Consider the following 19051-nt stretch of genomic DNA (forward strand, 5'->3'; position numbering starts at 1 on the left):
CGACAGTGATTATGGTAAGTGTGAGCGTCATTATCTTGTACTGACGCCACTGCTATCGTCAAAAGAACCCTCTAAGCCCATGTTCGCCATAGACACCGCCATTGCCACGGCAACAAAGCCGCCGCCACCTAGCGGGCGCCCCCTACTAGAACGCACGACGACCAGGCTGCGTCCAGCATGCCGCTTCTTTCACAAAAGAGAATGGATGGATGGATGGATGGATGGATGGATGGATGGATGGATGGATGGATGGATGGATGGATGGATGGATGGATGGATGGATGGATGGATGGATGGATGGATGGATTGATGGATGGATTGATGGATGGACGGCTGATATGAGCGTCCCTTTTGAAACGGCGTGGTAGGATGCGCCCCCAAGCTCTTGTTCTTATTTTGCCTAATCACCTACCTGTCTTTAAAAAAAAAAACAAGCACACAAAACCACACATGCACGCACGCACAAAGAATTCCCAACATCAAATTTTCTCTACCCCCATTAGGAACTTTGTTTTTGTAGGCTTCCGTTGTTTGTGGTCTCCCTACTTTGCTTCCACTAATCTTCCTATCGGCTCTTACTAATGCCTACTGCGGAGATCTTTGCGTTCCCTCTGCTGTCGCTAAACCCATGGGCTTCAAGGGGGACATAGGAGCCGAAACCGACAGCTGGCTAGACATTCTAATAAAATATGTTCCGTCGTTTCCATAGCTTTACAGCAGCAAGCACACGCTTGTTCTTTCGTGGTGTACCTCGCTTTTTAACATCACGTTATACGGAATCCTAACCTTGCTTCGAAAAATAAGCAGCTTCCATTTGAGTTATCCTAGGTTGTTTCTTTCCTGATCTTGCTTTCTTCTCTTAAAGGGGCCCCGAACCACTTTTTTCGAAGTGGAAAAATGCATTTGAAGTGAAGATAGGCTATTTCAGAAATACTTTGCCGCAAAACGTACTTTAATGCGTTCAGCAGAAGCGGAGTTACTGACAATCAAACATGGCCTCCGCTGTGCTGCTGTTTCTTCTGCAATGCCTTGCACTGCTAAGGCTGTAGCTCAAAGGGGCATGCCCCCAACGGAGCTCCGCCTTCGAAGTGTCACCGTGAGGTGCAGTTCAAATTTCATTTCGGATGTTAACGTAGAGGCCAGGACTTCCGCCTTTTGTGTCTGCGACGCGCTAAACATAAGCCAAACGCGGTTGTCCTCAGCGAGCCGCAGTGCACTTAGCCAGTGGACTCATGGCGGCAGCCCGCGGCGGCCGCGGTATCTACGCCATGTAGCCGACCACATCTTCATGTCAGCTATCGGCCAATAGCACCCGTCAAAGGCAATGACGAAATAGTGCGTCTAGAAGAAAGTGAGGACAGGGCTTTCCCCTGAAAAGAGAATGTTTGAGAGAAAGGTGACTTCACGATCCGCTTGCGAGCTTCACGCAGCGCGTACGGCAGCAAAACTTGGCTGAGATGTTCACAACAGCGTATACTACCCGCGTGCTATGTTATTTCACCAAGCCCGAGGGGCAGTTCAGGTCTCAATTAAGTAGTAACTCATAGCCGCCACTCATGAGATTGCTTCAGTCTCACTGCCTTTGCGCTTGATGCTCTTCGTTGCCGTGTTGCTTATTATACCAGTCGCATACTTGCTAGAAAGCTTACAAGTTTCCTCCACTGTGAATCAATGTTTTACCTCTACAAATACCTCAACAGTCTTGCAACCCATTTAATTTCATATTCCTAAGTCATTCGTCAAGATCAATTTTACTCTGAGCTTCCCTGACTTCAAGACTTATCCAGCCCGTATCACCCTGCACAGCTTCAGTTGTAATATTCTCGTGAGTGCCCAATGCGAGACGCCCCGCAGACCTTTGGCTGGCATCGAGTCGCGATTTTACTCCCTTCAAGCAAAGAACCGCATTTCCGAAAGTAAATCCTCGAGTCATTACACATTTCCACATACCTCGCGGCACAGCGTACTGTTGTCTCCCTATAGCGCTCTGTGTTTCATTATGGCTACATTTCTCTTCCTTTCTGTTATTATAGCTTTTTCGTATATCTCTCGATACCTATCACTTTCGCTTACTCATATACCAAGGTATTAGTATTCTTTTACCCGAGGTATCTCCTGGCCCTGTAGTGACACTGTTTTAGTTGAATACACAAGGCGCAGGCACGCACCTTATGAAGGGAGGCATGCCGCCTGCGCTCAGGGTGAATAGGTGGTGCAAGGTTGCATTCAGCGTATAACGGCGTAGAAAAATGGTAGACACTACAGCTGTTGTAGCCTGGTACAGTGTAAGTCACGACAACTATCCTCAGTATTTTGTCCGGCTTGACGCTGAAAATGCGGGCGCCGATTTTCTGCCCACGTTCCAAACGACATCGCCAGCCACACAAAGTCGCAGCCAGTCTCGGTTCTCGAGGAGAAAGAAAGCTGTAAAAGGCGAATTTAAGTTGATAGAAGCTTTACGTTCACTGTACTTTCTGCCAAATCCACAGTGCCAGTAGCGGAAAGGTAGTCAGGTATCTAATGTAGTAACTGACGCCCGGACAACAGATAAGTCAGTAAGAAAAAGCAATTTACTTCGAGAGTATTTTCTTCAAAAGGATGAAGTCTCACCCTTATGTGCGCTCAAGGTGGCCGCTATGATGACGGCGCAAGCTTCACTGCTTCGCTGGTACGTCACCGCACGAAAATGCGATATCACATCTCTTCCCATTAATCATCGAAACCATAACGGGGCACTGCACACCGCTGACGCTCAGAGCGTCTCAAATCGGTGGCTCTGCAGGGGTCGGCGCAGGCACCGAACTTGAGGGTTCGGGTAGAGCAAACGAGGCACTTCCTCCACATGGTGCGATCACGGGTGTTGGGTGCCAAGTTTTTCGTACGTGATCCCGATGGTGTCGATGTGTGCTTCCATCTGACTTCTGGACCTCGCACATAACGTGATCACGGCGCCGCAGCACTCGAGCCGCCAACCACTTTGGAGCTGAGCGAAAATCCCTTACATAAACAGAGTCACCGCACTGAAGTGTTTGTGGTGGTAACTGCCGCATGCAGTCCGCATGCATCGTGTCGGAGAGCTGTCTTGCCAGGCTTGACCTCAACTTCGTTCCCGACGCGAGCTCGGTAGGTGCCTTACCTGTCTCCGAGTGGGGTATAGAATGTTGTTTGAAGAGAAACCGAGCGACTTTACACGCTAGTGTTCCCCGGCACTGCTTCTCAAGTGCACATTTCAACTCACGCACCATCCGTTCTGCTCTGCCATTACTTGACGGTTTTTAAGGGGCAGTATACATGTTTTGAATGCCGTTTAGCTTGATAAATGACTGCATTTCTTCGCTCGTAAATGTTGTACCATTGTCGCACGCAATTAAGTCCGGCAGCCCATACGTTGCGAATATCTTACGTAGTCGTTCGTTCACTGAAGACGAGTATGCTGACGTCATTATTTCCACCTTAGCCCTGTTTGAGAAGGCGTCAACGACCACCAAAAACATGGCACCATCAATGGGCCCCGCAAAGGCAAGATGGATCCTGCTCCACGACCGCTCCGGTTTTGTCCAGGAGTGCGTAGGCGGCCTCGGTTCACTTTGCCTGTTTTGTTGACACGCCGTGCAGTGCCGCACAATTTCTTCAATCTGCGCGTCCATCCGAGGATACTAAATGTAGGATCTCGCGATAGCTTTCATGGGCGATACTCCCAGATTATTTGCGTGCAGCAGGACGAGCACACGCTTTTGCAACGTCGATGGAACTGCCACGTGGTTTCTCCAAACCACGCAATTCCTGTGCACAGACAGCTGATTCTGTCTTACCTCGTATGCACCATAATCTTTGGGAACCCGCTCTTTCGACCAGCCGTGAGTGATCCATTTCATCACCTTTGAAAGCTGGACATCTTTTCACGTGCATGATGCTATATCCCGGGCGGTGATTGGGGGGTACTGCACGGCTTCGGAAAGTAAGACATTGCCTGGAACCTCGGCGTCTTGATAAAATCCCGGAGCCGGCAACCTGCTCAGACAGTCCGCGTTAGCGTGGTTCTGTGTTTTGCGGTACTCGAGTTGGTACTATAGTACGCCGACAGCATCAAACTCCAACGTAGCATGCGAGGTGACAGAACTTCGAGAAATTGTTTTCCCTCAGAAATATTTCTAGTAGTAGTTAATGGTCTGTGAAAATGACAAACTTCACCTGGCTGAGCATTGGTGAAAATGACGAACACCAAACACAAAGGCTGACGCTTTTTGGTCAATTTAAACGTAGTTCCGTTCAGCCTTCGCGAGTGTCCTCGATGCGTAAGGCAATCGGCGGCTCGTTTCCCTAGTTATCAAAGTGAGCCAATACTGCGCCTAGACCTACCGGGGACGCATAACACGACAATATCAAGGGGGCACTTTCGTTAAAATGTAGCAGCTAGGACTGACGTTAACGGCCTTTTTAGGCCTTCGAACGCCATTTGATGCTCCACCTGCCATTTCCAGTTGGCATTTTTATCAAGCAAACGATAAAGCTTTTTGGCTGTTTCAGACCTACCACTGAAGAACTGATTGTGAAAGTTTATCGTTCCTAAATATGCCTGCAGATCTTTCTTGTTGGTTGGGGCTTTGTGGACTGCCTCCGTTTTGGTTTCGGTTGGATAGACGCCATTTTTGTCGATGCGATGGTCCAAGAACTCCAGGTTTGGCTTGAAGAACTCGCATTTGTTGGCATGCACCCCGAGTTCTGCCTTGGGTAGACAGATAAATACGTCGGTGACTACGCGTTCGTGTTCCTCTTCTGTCTCGCTGATCACCAAAATGTCGTCTAGATATACGGCTACTTGGGGAAGTCCAGCTAGTATTGTGTCTGTAATCCTTTGGAACAGACCAGGTGCCACAGTCCTTGCACCTTGTTGTGACCAGTACAGCGGTCTTATTGTCGACAAAAAATTGCTGATACGCCTGTGCCAGGATCTGCTTGGAGAAAATACGCCCTTTCCCAAGCTTAGCAAAAGGTTTCTTGCTGGTCGGTAGCGGATAGACGTTGCCCCGGACAGCCAGGTTGACGGTGCTTCGCCAATCCCCGGAAATCCTGAGGGAGCCATTCTTTTTTCGCAGCATCACAATGGGAGTAGCACACTATGAATATTGTGTTGGCTCTAAGATTCCCTGCGCCACGAGCCTATTTAGTTTGGTCAGAACGGCATCTTTGCAGCAGCCTAACACCATAGCCACTAGTTTCAGCAGCCTAACACCATTGCCACTGAGCAACTCCGGTGGGTACTGATGTGATGAAGGCCCGTTACTTCTATCTGCAATGCCCCGAGCCAACCGCGGCCAAGCAATGTGTTCCCGTCATTCTTGACGACCAGTAACCGGAACTTGCAATCTCGGCCCTTGAAATTTACTGACACCACGATTTTCCTAAAACTTCGAGACTTTGCTTGGTCCAGGTGACTAACCCAGCGTCTCTTTCTTACAGCTTCCCATACTTTGCCACTAATAGCATTTAAACTCTTTCTGGCTGATAATGGACCGCGCTGCTCCTGAGTCCACTTCCATGTTCACCTGCTCGCCGGTACTCTCGACATCAACAACGTACCTCAGAACGCCGCTTGTTACTTGACTAATACAAAATAAGCTAATATATTCCATTCCCGCATCGACAGCATGATCTTTATCCATGTGATCTTGTTCTTGCGCCCGAATACCACGACACGCTTTTGCCATGTGTCCTTTCCCCGAGCAACTGAAACATATGGCGTTCTTGAACCGGCCACACATCGCCCTGTGGTTGCCAAGACATCGAGAACAACGCCGCTCAAACTGCCGAGCTGCCCCCGCGATAGGGTTGCCTTCGCTTTGTGGTCATTTCGGGCTGGAGTTTCTCTCTCGTGTCGAGTTCCACTTATCGCTTTCTGCTGCTTAGACGTAGTTTCTGCCGTGACTGCGAGCTCATACGCGGCTTCGAACGTGAGTTCTCTTTCTGAAGTTTGCCAAAAGCTATTGCTGAACCACCGCATCAGCGCTTCGAAAAACCAACCGGTCACGGAGCATTTCATCAAGCGGGAACTTGTCCTCACCGAATCCACAGTTTCCGGCTAATCTGTGCAACAGATACAGCAGTCAGCAACAGATTCCCCACTTTCCTGGTCCCGTTTCCGGAACACATACCTCGAATAGAGTACGAATGGTCTTTGCTGGATGTGTTTCTTCGCGGTGTCGATGATAACCTTGTAATCGACATTCAGCGGCCGCAGAGGTTCAATGAGCTTCGCTATCAAAAAAGTACATTTCCGGTCGGCAACAGCTAAGCAACACAGCCCTCTTGTCTGCGTCCGTGGTCAACTAGTTGACGGCACAGGGTAATTCGATCCGCTCGACGTACTCTTCCCATGTCGCACCACCGTTAACATCAATTGTGCAATTCGGCCACTCCACGCCATTTCGTGGACTGCCCCGGCCCGCACGGGCGAGACTGTGCTTCGTCGCCACTGCCCAGACAGCAGATAAGCCAGTAAAAATAGAACAGTTTGTTTCGAGAGTGCTTTCTTTAAATTGATGAAGCGGCACCTTTATCTGCGCTCAAGGTGATCGATACAATAACGGCGCAAGCTTCACTGCTTCGCTGATATGTCACAGCATGGCGTCACTAATGCGATATCACAGCTACAATACCAAGGCCTAAAAAACCGCTTTGGAAGGTAGCCTGTTTTGTACATATTGTAAGCGGTCCATGTAGCCCCCCCCCCCCCCCCTACCTCTAACCGATCCAGAGTGAGGCTCCTCGATTTTATACAGGTAGCGACAACTGGCGGCAGCATCTCGTGGTCAAGAAAAAAAAAGGGCCTACGTTACATTAGGTGAACTATGTTACATTAAGCGGTTGTGGGACATGAGGCCGGAAGTACACAAGTTTGGCGTCTATTACAAAGCCGTTCGCCCCAGGCTTTGCTTTTGCATGCACATGCGAGGACGGGTCACCAGGTGCCGATCTATGTACCTTTGCGATTGTGAAACCAATGTATGGATTGTCTGCTGATTGTCTTCGAACGGAGAACGATTGCGTACTTGGCGCGCGCAGTCGGTTAGCAGGTCCTGGCCCGAACAAGGGAGCGCGCTGAAGTTATCGTCGAAAAATAAAAAGAAAGCGAAGCTCACACCCAAAAAGATTCAACAACAGAGAAGCCTGAGAGATCAACATTTAACATAGGAAATGTTTCCTGGAAAAAACTAGAATCCCTAATAACAGCGCCGCAGGACTCGATGTAATCCCAATACAGGTAACCAAAAACCACGGCCTAAAGAGCAAGGTAATGCTGACTGATGTATTTGAGCAAATTATTAAAACGAAAAAAAAAATGCCGGTTGGACGGCGTGAAAGCAAGATGACATGCTTTTTGCCGCAAGTTAACACACACAAAAGAAAAAGAAAAGACAAACGGTGTATGTGTATAAATATTAATGGGTCGCAGAGCAAACTAAACCATTTGGAAGTGCCGCCCGTGTTGTCTCTATGTGACTTCCTTTGGTGTGTGTTAAATTGCGGCAAAAAACATGTCTGTTAGCAAGCACCAACTAGGCCAACAACCAGTTATGTTGAAAGCAAGATGAACCTCATATACAAAGGCAGATGTTGTAAGGGTAGGACGAGCACGTACAGGAGTGTTAGAGTAACGTCGGTGATATACAGCATGGGAATGCAAGCCATAAGCCATAATATTAGAGCTGTGGAGGTGGGTGAAAAAAAAGGATGATGTACCAGTGGAACTACACAAGGGATCCAGCCCAGACAGACGTTTAGAGATTATGTTTGTACACTCAGAGCGTATAGATTTCAGTAGCTCAGAAGAGAGTGTTATGGATAGCATTTCTCAATTTAAGGGATCCTACGACAACGCAAACAGGGTAGCTTTAGGCAATATTCTCACGCATGATAACATAGCTAACGATTTCGTGGAGCTGCGGAGGGAGATACAGAGACAACCAAGCTCAATCTGTATGGGAAGGCTGAAAATGTAATTAAGCCGTGGAAATTCACCAAGGCCTAAAGAAAAGATATACCCTGTCTTCATTGTTCACGTGAAATGTCAAGAGCATAGAAAACGACTGCAAAGCAGTGAATTAGGGTTTCATTTATTACACATGCGTAATGGGCAAAAGGTGCAAAACAATGTCATCGGAGTGATCTACGCGCACGATATAGTGCGATATAGAGATTTACAGACACTTGCGCAGTTTAGCAGAGAGAACCAGGCGATTATGCCCTTTAGGGAAGAGACGAGTAATTACGTGGTGCCAATTCAACAGCAAGTCATACCCATTGTGAAGCAATATATGTACCTCAGCGCATACATAAACGAAGGACTTACTCAAGCAGCCAACAAGATAATCTGAAAATAAAGCGCAAGTAGTATGCAGCAATAATGAAATACATAGTACTTTGGGGCTGCAATAAGTATGAGCTGATGCGTATATTAAGTATGAGCTGATGCGTGGAATCTGAAAAGTATTAATGGTGCCAGCGCTAACGTTGGCAAATGCCATTCTGTGTTTATATTCGGATGTGTAGTCCGCTCTGGAAGTTAACCAAAGATCGGTAGGCCGCTTGGCTTTGGGAGTCAAGGGAAAAGCCATGAATGAGGCAATGCAGCGTGACATGGGCTGGGTTTCAGTTAAAGCCAGAAAAGCGCAGTGCAAAATTAGTTTTGAAGAAAGTCTCAGGAACGCGGAACAACATGAATGGGCGGCTCAAATGCACAATTGACTACACCTGAAAATCACGGGCACTGAATGGAGGAAGAGGCCAAGAAAGTTGGGAACCAAGGACAGGGTAATTGAAAGTGTAAAAAGACAACCAGGCGTTGTCAGAAAGAAAGTGAGAAAAACAGAGAGTAAAACGGATCCTTAATAAAATGAAATCAATGAAAAGAAAGAAGTTCGTGGACACTTACAAGAATATCAAAAAAGGAATTAGAAGAGCAAACCTATACGATAGCACAAAGGGAAGCGACGTGCCATTTGAGGCTTGAGCTGGTTGCCTGAGGACAAAAAAGTACCGGCGCGAACATTCGCAACTAGATGAGGTATGTGTATGCTGCAGCAAAAGTCCGGAGACCACTCAGCGAAACCTAATGAAATGCGAAGGGATTCACTCAGTGAGACCCATAAGAAACGTGCACCTTCCAGAAGTGCTTGGAGTTAAATTTGACGGAAGCACCAACGGGTCAGTAGTCGAGATGAGCAGGAGACGTTTAAGTAATGATGGGGGAAAAAAGAAGGGAAGAAATTGATACGACCGAATCCGTTACAGACATGGGTAGCGGTACAAGGTAGATAGAGGCGTTTTGAGGAAGAAATGCTAGGATGAAAATCATGTATAGCATACCTGGTTATTCAAGCAGGCTAAGCGACTACTTGGCACCACCCCGTTTGAAAGGCGATGCCAATAAACCATCATTAGCATGAGCATCATAATACACTCGTGTAGCTGAGCGGCAGACTCAACTTCTTTCACGACTTTTCGAGGATGAAAGGGCTTCAGCCTAGAAGGAGCAGCCGTCCACTCTACAGGCCGTTTGATAAGGAATAAAACATTGCTGTTACACGTTACACAACCGGGAAGCGGTGTAAATGTCGTAGGTGTGTGTCTCTTAAGGATCATAAACGCCTATATTATTACAAGGGTGTACCTTCTCAACGTTGATAATTGAATTTTGTTGAAATTCATCCGCTTTTCTTATACATACTTTTTTTAGATCTACACCCGTTGATATAGGGCGTTTGATCGGTAAGGAAGAACGTAGCCTCGAACCAGCGTACCGCGCTGCTCTCCTCCTCGCACTGGTATCTGCGAATTCCGTTTTCTTCCAGCGACAGCTTGGTAAGGTAGCGGTTTAGTTGTCAGTTATTGCGATTCTAACATGTTCTGTTAGGGATTTATGCAATGGCAGATGACTCAAGGTTGACGGACTACCACTGTGTTGCATTGAGCTGTAAATATAACATTCGAAAGTAAGCATGAAGTGCATCTTCTGCTGCAAAGACTTCGTGGACAACGCTGTTGCGATAGTGAAGCGCCCGCTTTGTATTGCCAGTATAAACAGAAAAGAACTGATGTCATCGCGTGTAAGTTCCGAAGGTTTCGTTCCCTGTGAGCGCTGGGCGACGAACTCTGAACATGGCACCCATGATGAAACTGGAATATGAAAGAAATGTGCGTATTCGAGTCGGTCAACTACTGCAATTGGATGAAGTTAAATTATTTATTCTTGCACGCACACTAAACTTACTGCGTTCAAACGTGTTTTAAGATTATCATGCTCGGTAACCACCGTTCTGGTGTAAATTGACCGAGGACGTATTGTGAAAACAGTAAGTGCCGACTAAGAAATGAAAGTGTGTTCTTTTCCATTCCGTAACCAAAGCCGCGCCTACAGTGTGCCGGCCGGCCCCATACAGTTGACATGGGCTCTCCCGCACCTCGGAATATCGCCGGAAAACTGCCGACGCCGCTGATCGCGCGCTGTATTACTGTAGAAAATAAAGTTGATGCTGCAAAGAGTATTTGTTCGCTGCCCTCGCACACACAGACACCATTCGAGACCTAAGAGTGCGCATAATCTTTCAACGCGTCGAGTGCGTCTGGTTGATCGTGTCATATTGGCGGCCACTATCGTACGCTCATTTCATCCAAGTTACCAGCCCTTTTGAGGAGGTTATCATCCAGTTCCTTGTTTTCTAAAGCTTGATGCCCGGGTGCCAAAAAAAAAACAGCGTTTAGAAAATCGTACCGCGAAAATTTTAGGAGCACGAAAGCTAGAAAAATGTGTTTCCTCGGAACTTCTCTGTAACCTGAATTGGGATGTACGCTGGTGCGGCACACCGCGTGCCACTTGGAGACGCCTCTGAATGTTGTCGCCTGAGTGATAGCTTCAAAGCTAGACATGCAGTAATAACATCCTACTTGTATAAATTACGAATCAACACAGTTCAGACTTCACGCGCGTCCTATTTCGATCGTGGACATAGCTGCGGGAGCGCCTCTAGGCCCGTCAACGTTCGATATTGCCTCTATATCGAATCTAAAAGCTTAGTGAAGACACGCTAAGAAGTATCCCTGTCCAAAGAACTTGTTGACACCTCTCGGGAAAGCGCGAAAATTTGCCACACGTCATCAACAGCACGTTCCCCGTGCACCTTCCAGCGCGATCCCACATACCAGCATGGTGCCGGACAATAGACGGCGCTGTGATCGCAGAATGTGAAGACGTCTACCCAGCGGTCGATTTAGGCACCACTAGCCTCCTTGCAGCCCTTGGGTTCAGCGAGAGCAGTGGAAAAGTAAACATGTCCGCGATAGGGATTAGTAAGAGGCGATTGGAGGATTGGTGGAATAAAAGTAGGCAAATGACAAAAAAACAGAGACGTACAAAAGCACAGTTCACAATAAGGAATCTGAAAATTTTGTTGTGCGAGTTAATATCGTTTTTTTTCTTTTTTTTTGTTGACATCTAGGTAGGACATTAGGCAGTATAATAGCAAGAATCCCACCGCCCCGTTGAAAAGGGGACGCTCATAATATCCGTCCGTCCGTCCGTCCGTCCGTCCGTCCCATCCATCCATCCATCCATCCATCCATCCATCCATCCATCCATCCATCCATCCATCCATCCATCCATCCACCCACCCACCCGCCCATCCATCCATCCATCCATCCATCCATCCATCCATCCATCCATCCATCCATCCATCCATCCATCCATCCATCCATCCATCCACCCACCCACCCACCCATCCATCCATCCATCCATCCATCCATCCATCCATCCATCCATCCATCCATCCATCCATCCATCCATCCATCCATCCATCCGTCCGTCCGTCCGTCCGTCCGTCCGTCCGTCCGTCCGTCCATCCACCCACCTACCCACCCACCCACCCGCCCACCCACCATCCATCCATCCATCCATCCATCCATCCATCCATCCATCCATCCATCCATCCATCCATCCATCCATCCACCCATCCGTCCATCCATCCATCCATCCGTCCGTCCATCCGTCCGTCCGTCCGTCCGTCCATCCGTCCGTCCGTCCGTCCGTCCATCCACCCACCCACCAACCCATCCATCCATCGATCGATCCATCCATCCATCCATCCATCCATCCATCCATCCATCCATCCATCCATCCATCCATCCATCCATCCATCCATCCATCCATCCATCCATCCATCCATCCATCCATTCATCCATCGGCGGCGCCTTCAATAAGACGGTCTATGCGCTCGTGCATTGTGATATGTTTACCACATAGCTGAAGGCGCAATAAGCGAAATTCATGGAATCCGGGCACGAAAAAGCTATTTCATAGCGTTGCGCAGCAGGCAGGACAATGAATCCCTCGGTTATCTAAAGCATGAGGCTTTAGGTACGACTGTGTTAAACAGAGAAATTTCCAACACAACTTAAGCATCAACCACCACTCTGACAACATATTCAGCAAAAAAAATACTCAAATGAGGGAGCTAAACAGCATCAAGTGCAATGACATGCTAACTACACACATGACTAAACCACGTAAACCCTATTTTTGTTTTCCCATCTTTGATGTCCGAACTTTGTTACCACGTACAGGCACTTTGGTGATCACAGTACTCACAAACGTTCCTTGCAAAAACTTATCAGGCTATAAATACTGCTAACGGAACACTGCATTTATTCGTTATACCTTTTGAATTGCCTGTGTGTCACTAAATCCATTAATTTACGTCTTAAACTCGAGCACGCATCATTTGTGCTAGACCCCTATACTAGCTCATCAAATGCCTTGCTGCAGTTAGTCCAGAACCACTCGGCTGTAGGGCTACCGCAACGAAACACTGCTGAAGTGCAAGCGTGCTAAACCTGACACACTTGTGTCTTGCACCCTTGCATTTATCGTGTATGTATGCTTCAGAAAATATATTGCAGTCATAAAAAAAATACTAAATATTCTCTCCAATAACTCGCAACTACGTGTCACCTCACGTTGACGTTACACACAAAGTTGGTGTTTCATTAAGAACTAGCCTCTATTCCGAATCGTTTTATCCTAGCGTTAGCAAGGACTGGAGTCGCCCTCCTACCTCCACGTCACCGTTTGAGATGCCCAATGTTGAAGTCTGCAATTTGAGATTACTTATATTTAAAAAATTGATGCCTTTTTACCGATTTCCTTATTTTTTTTTAAGAAAGTCAACTCCTTTTGCAACGCCTGAAGAGCCCTGAAAATGAATGAATGAACTGAAGTGAAATACATCTGTTGGCCACCTTTTTGTAATTACATTGGGTGCGTAACCACATTCATCCCGGTTAGGCCATCAGTGTTTTCTTGCGGAGCCTCAAAGGGTGCAGAATTGCGCACCTTATCAGCACATGGCTTCACATTACTCACTTATTTTCTGTCTCATCAAACTCTTGTTCGTGGTGTGACTTAGTGCGTGGTGACCAGAGTTTCACGCTATTAAAGTGCAGTGGGTAATGCTAAAAAAGCAACTAGCTATTTTGCAACATAGATCTTTCAGCAACAGTTTCCTCTGCGATCTTCCATCAAATGCATGGAAACCTATGCTTGGCGTTCGGATTGCTTGGACATATTGAATGTGTTGGCCTTGGAGCAAACGTATACGGACTACACGCTCACTAACAAAAATAACTTTATTCGTGATTTATATGCACAAACATTTGACGACCTCACTAGAATATTCGCGATGCTAGTTTTAGTCTGCAATGCTTAATATTAAGCTACATTTGAGCAGAAGAATGCTATGTTTTTACACGGTATCCATGACAAGCGTACATTCTCTCAGGGAAGCAGATGTCCCGACTTCTGTTGAGCAGTGTTATTACGACATAAGCTCTTTATCCGCAACTGACAAACCGCATCTTTTGAGCAATTACCCATACTACGCATGTACATAATATCATAGCAAAGGATACGACGTCATATCAGACAAAACCTATTTCTTTTTTGCTGTGTTTCAAGTGCTCAAACGTTTTGTATATTGGCTACTATGCGGAGTGAGTTCAAGTAACCTACCTTATTCAGCAATTTCTCCTTCGGCGAAGGCAGGGGAGTGGGCTGTGACCTGGGAGAAGCAGCTTTACTACTGGCGGAAGACCCGCCGCTTGGCTTTATTTTGCCCTTCTTGCCCTCTAGCTTGACGCAGACAGCCAGGGTCTTTGCGGGATCAGTGGATTTCTCGTTTGGCGTTCTGGAGGATCCCGGCGCAGGGCGAGACCGGTCAACGTTAGGTTGTTCCCTCTGCGAATTTCTTTGCTTCTGCTGTTTGCCTTTTTCCTTTGATGTTGTACTCGCCTTTGTCGCTTCCTGTGCGTGCGAAATTGACAAAACAGGAAGTGAGGCAGGACGCACATTCGACACCTAATGACCACCTAGGCATGCTTAGTCCTAACCCTATTGCGATAAAGGCGTGAACATGGTGGAAACCATGGGACTATCAGCCATAAGATATAACAAAATATTACTCCGGCAGCGAAATGAACTTGAGTCCACCGCGTGCGAGCAGGGGCATATACTGTGACCCTTTGTATTGTCTAATAAAAATGACAAGCTGTATTGAATAAGTGATTCGTTAGGTGATGTAGTTGCTACGTTCGTATTTTCTTCAACTTTGTTGTGAATTACGCCATCCGCACTACATGTTTCAGCGACGGAGCATATGCAACAAAGCCGCTCTAGTATTACAGACATTCAACAGTCAATTCACGACATAAACGCCGTCTATAATCGAGGGGAGGGGGGGGGGAGAGCGGAGGTGTTATTCCATTGGAATTAAGAGATACGAAAGGAAAAGAAGTGTGTCTGTGTGAAGTGTAGAATACCGGTCACGTGCAAGAGGTAGAGAGGGGATGAGATAGCTTAGAAGAGCGCGTATGTGTGTATCTGAACATATACATATGGTGCACCTCACGGTGGCCTGCTCCAGACCGCCGTCAGTTGAACTTCGCTCATGAAAGGGGCAGAACGTGCGTGGAGTGAGCTTCTGAACTCTCCGCAATATAATGAACGCGCCTCACATCTTTGATCCGCGACCTCGAAGAGGTGCGGCTTGATGCTAACGCATTTCTTTCGCATTTACCGCTAAGTATCCCCTGAATTTTGTTGGTAATGAACACAAGCTGATGGCGACACGGTACCCGAATTATCACAGAAGGAAGAGACCAAAAAAGAAGTTGTCCTTACTCAAAAGCAAACGCTTTCCCTTTTGCCTTCTTTGCTCTGTGACTTTGGTTATTACGCACAGTTGTCGCAGCAGTGTCTTCAGAAGGGTGTTCAAAAGCGAGGTACAAAAAACGTGTAACAATGTCGTTTTCACCGCGGCTACTGGTCCTACAGTGTCCGACTCCGGGCACGAACAATGGTGACAAAGCCGCCAAAGCGCATGTTGAAGTTCGGTGTCTTGCCTGAAAACAAGCCTGACGCAAGCATATTTGCCACGGTATGAGCAGAAATAATAAAAAGAGCGCTGATGGTGGCCTCAGGAAAGCCACCACATTAGGATGGGAGTTATTTGGTGTGCCATGTACTATGGTGCCTCGGTGCGCTCTCTGGAGAGGGACCGGTTTGAAGCACCCTATGCTTCTCTGCGTGGAATGGCTGGCTTGAGAGTCAAGCTGTTCTGACGCAATCATGTTAGGGGCCTTGAAAGCCGAAAGATACCTGCAAGATGCGTTAGTGTTATGGCCTCTACTCTGTATTTTAGAAGCTGGCCACATCTGTTTTGTTTAACACGGGTCATTCTACAACATTTCACATCAGCACAAATGTTATCAATGATCGCGCAACTGACGGACCAACGGGGTGATCAACATGGCGAAAACATATCTCTTATGGTTTAGTTTTTCAGTCATATATTCCAGAAGAGCAAGAACCTCGCACTCGCTTGCTGCCAGGTGGCACGTAAGCTCAAGTCAACGTTTGATACGCATTTGCTGTTCCTGGTCCAATGAAGTCTTACGGTCAACATCGCGGTTCGAATATGGCCTGTGCCATTCAGATTCTTGCAGCAATGATGCCCTGAGGTTAGCAGTGTGGTTGTAATACCGGCTGGGCCATAATTCTGAGAGCGATACGACGCTGGTCCGGATTACACATACAGCAAACAATATTAGCATTGCCGTACAACACGACGGAATTATTTGACCGACATTCCTATCGAATTCACAACATTGAGTTACTAAGTTGGCTTTCTTGAGACAATACTGGGCTCGCAATAAGTGAATTTCTTGTTACTGATCATTTTATTGTAATTTTTTCAGGACTTGATAAGGTTAAATGACCTTTTGAAAAAGCCAATGCAAACTTAAATTCTGATTTTTGACGTGCCAAAACCACGATCTGATTATGAGGCACGCTGTATATGCGGGGTCATAAGCGTGGTCAGCGCGAGCGCTCAGGCAGCCACATGCTACTATGTAGAATTGGCTGCGCTCGCAGGCACGCAGCAATGCGGTGGGGTCACTGTTGTCACGTTGTAGTGAAGATGAAGAATGACTTACAAATATATTTCTACATTGAGCGAACTTGTGCCCAGTGAAACTACTAAGACTGCAGCACAATGACAGCGGCGAACAAAGTCGGCAAGCGTCGCTAATGTGATCAGCGGGTCAAGGGCGTCGGCTTTTATGTATGAATCGACGAAGCATTCAGTGTAATCGCTGGTGCCCGCGCGCCTTCCAGAAACTACTGCACAAGTGGTGTTGCACGTGCAACCAGATTGCAGAAGGTAGGTTGCCAACAGACAAGGGCAGAACCATCGATAACATTCGAGAAGCTTCCTATACATGCAGGCGCATCCTGCGCCGAGTGATAACGTTTAACATGGTTTAACATTTCTTAGCCGGTGACAAGCACTAACCAGAGAAAGATAAACAAGTACGCGGGTCAAAACGGTCCCTCTGTGGTCTCCCTCCGTCGCTGCCGCCAGAAAAACGCGGAGCGGCTTGGTCATGCGGGGGAGAATGTGGCGTCTACGCCATGTTTTTGTTCACCATTTCCTCGTGCCATCTCCTTCTATGCACAACTATCAGACAGACTTGGTGGCGTGAGTGCTTACAATCTTTTTCTGTCTTGTCAATGCACTGATATTGTGAAACATGCTCGCTTGCAGTCGTCATTCCGCCTGCGAAGCCTGCATCTTAAAATATGCAGCAATGTGCGCACAAACTTTTGTGAGTGTTAGATATAATTATAGGCGAAGGCAACAAAGAAGTCCGAGCAGATGGCCACCTTCTTCGATTGGGGTTGAGTTGGAAACACAGGAACACGAATCTTACAAACGCGAGTATATTTGTCTTGCACATGCCGTAGATGTTGTAAGGCGCCAGAACGAATGAATTAGTAGATGGTGCATAGGGCTGCTTTTCTTAAAACAAGTGTTTCAGTGAACTAAATTTCTTGATAATGTTGCCTTAAAAATTATTTCCAGCTACTCAATAGTTTTTGCTTGCGACTTGAATTGTGCGATTTGTGTGTATATTACTGTTAAGCTCTAAAACAGGTATTTAAATGTAGTTGTCATATATATATATATATATATATATATATATATATATATATATATATATATATCTGAAAAAATCATCATCATCATCATCAGCCTGGTTACGCCCACTGCAGGGCAAAGGCCTCTCCCATATTTCTCCAACAATCCCGGTCATGTACTAATTGTGGCCATGCCGTCCCTGCAAACTTCTTAATCTCATCCGCCCACCTAACTTTCTGTCGCCCCCTGCTACGCTTCCCCTCCCTTGGAATCCAGTCCGTAACCCTCAATGATCATCGGTTATCTTCCCTCCTCATTACATGTCCTGCCCATGCCCATTTCTCTTTCTTGATTTCAACTAAGATGTCATTAACTCGCGTTTGTTCCCTCACCCAATCTGCTCTTTTCTTATCCCTTAACGTTACACCTATCATTCTTCTTTCCATAGCTCGTTGCGTCGTCCTCAATTTGAGTAGAACCCTTTTCGTAAGCCTCCAGGTTTCTGCCCCGTAGGTGAGTACTGGTAAGACACAGCTATTATACACTTTTCTCTTGAGGGATAATGGCAACCTGCTGTTCATGATCTGAGAATGCCTGCCAAACGCACCCCAGCCCATTCTTATTCTTCTGATTATTTCCGTCTCATGATCCGGATCCGCAGTCACTACCTGCCCTAAGTAGATGTATTCCCTTACGACTTCCAGTGCCTCGCTGCCTATTCTAAATTGCTGTTCCCTTCCGAGACTGTTAAACATTACTTTAGTTTTCTGCAGATTAATTTTTAGACCCACTCTTGTGCTTTGCCTCTCGAGGTCAGTGAGCATGCATTGCAGTTGGTCCCCTGAGTTACTAAGCAAGGCAATATCATCAGCGAATCGCAAGTTACTAAGGTATTCTCCGTTAACTTTTATCCCCAATTCTTCCCAATCCAGATCTCTGAATACCTCCTGTAAACACGCTCTGAATAGCATTGGAGAGATCGTATCTCCCTGCCTGACGCCTTTCTTTATTGGGATTTTGTTGCTTTCTTTATGGAGGACTACGGTGGCTGTGGAGCCGCTATAGATATCTTTCAGTATTTTTACATACGGCTCGTCTGCACCCTGATTCTGTAATGCCTGCATGACTGCTGAGGTTTCGACAGAATCAAATGCTTTCTGGTAATCAATGAAACCTATATATAAGTGTTGGTTATATTCCGCACATTTCTCTATCACCTGATTGATAGTGTGAATATGGTCTATTGTTGAGTAGCCTTTGCGGAATCCTGCCTGGTCCTATGGTTGACAGAAGTCTAAGGTGCTTCTGATTCTATTTGCGATTACCTTAGTAAATACTTTGTAGGCAACAGACAGCAGGCTTATCGGTCTATAATTTTTCAAGTGTTTGGCGTCCCCTTTCTTATGGATTAGGATTATGTTAGCGTTTTTCCAAGATTCCGGTACGCTCGACGTTATGAGGCATTGCGTATACAGGGTGGCCAGTTTCTGTAGAACAATCTGCCCACCATCCTTCAACAAATC

General features: G+C 46.7%; 1 protein-coding gene across 3 annotated transcripts in view; it reads right to left on the reverse strand.

Moving 5' to 3' along the window:
- The window catches only part of LOC139054841 (uncharacterized), a 135881-nt gene that overhangs the window by 110306 nt on the left and 6524 nt on the right, over positions 1 to 19051 (reverse strand). For all 3 annotated transcript variants that reach the window (XM_070532488.1, XM_070532487.1, XM_070532486.1), the window contains exon 2: positions 14060 to 14350. In XM_070532488.1, coding sequence (XP_070388589.1) covers positions 14060 to 14350 — 291 coding nt within the window. The remainder of the gene's footprint in view (positions 1 to 14059; positions 14351 to 19051) is intronic.

Source organism: Dermacentor albipictus, chromosome 1 (assembly GCF_038994185.2).
Source record: "Dermacentor albipictus isolate Rhodes 1998 colony chromosome 1, USDA_Dalb.pri_finalv2, whole genome shotgun sequence".
Lineage (NCBI taxonomy): Eukaryota > Metazoa > Arthropoda > Arachnida > Ixodida > Ixodidae > Dermacentor > Dermacentor albipictus.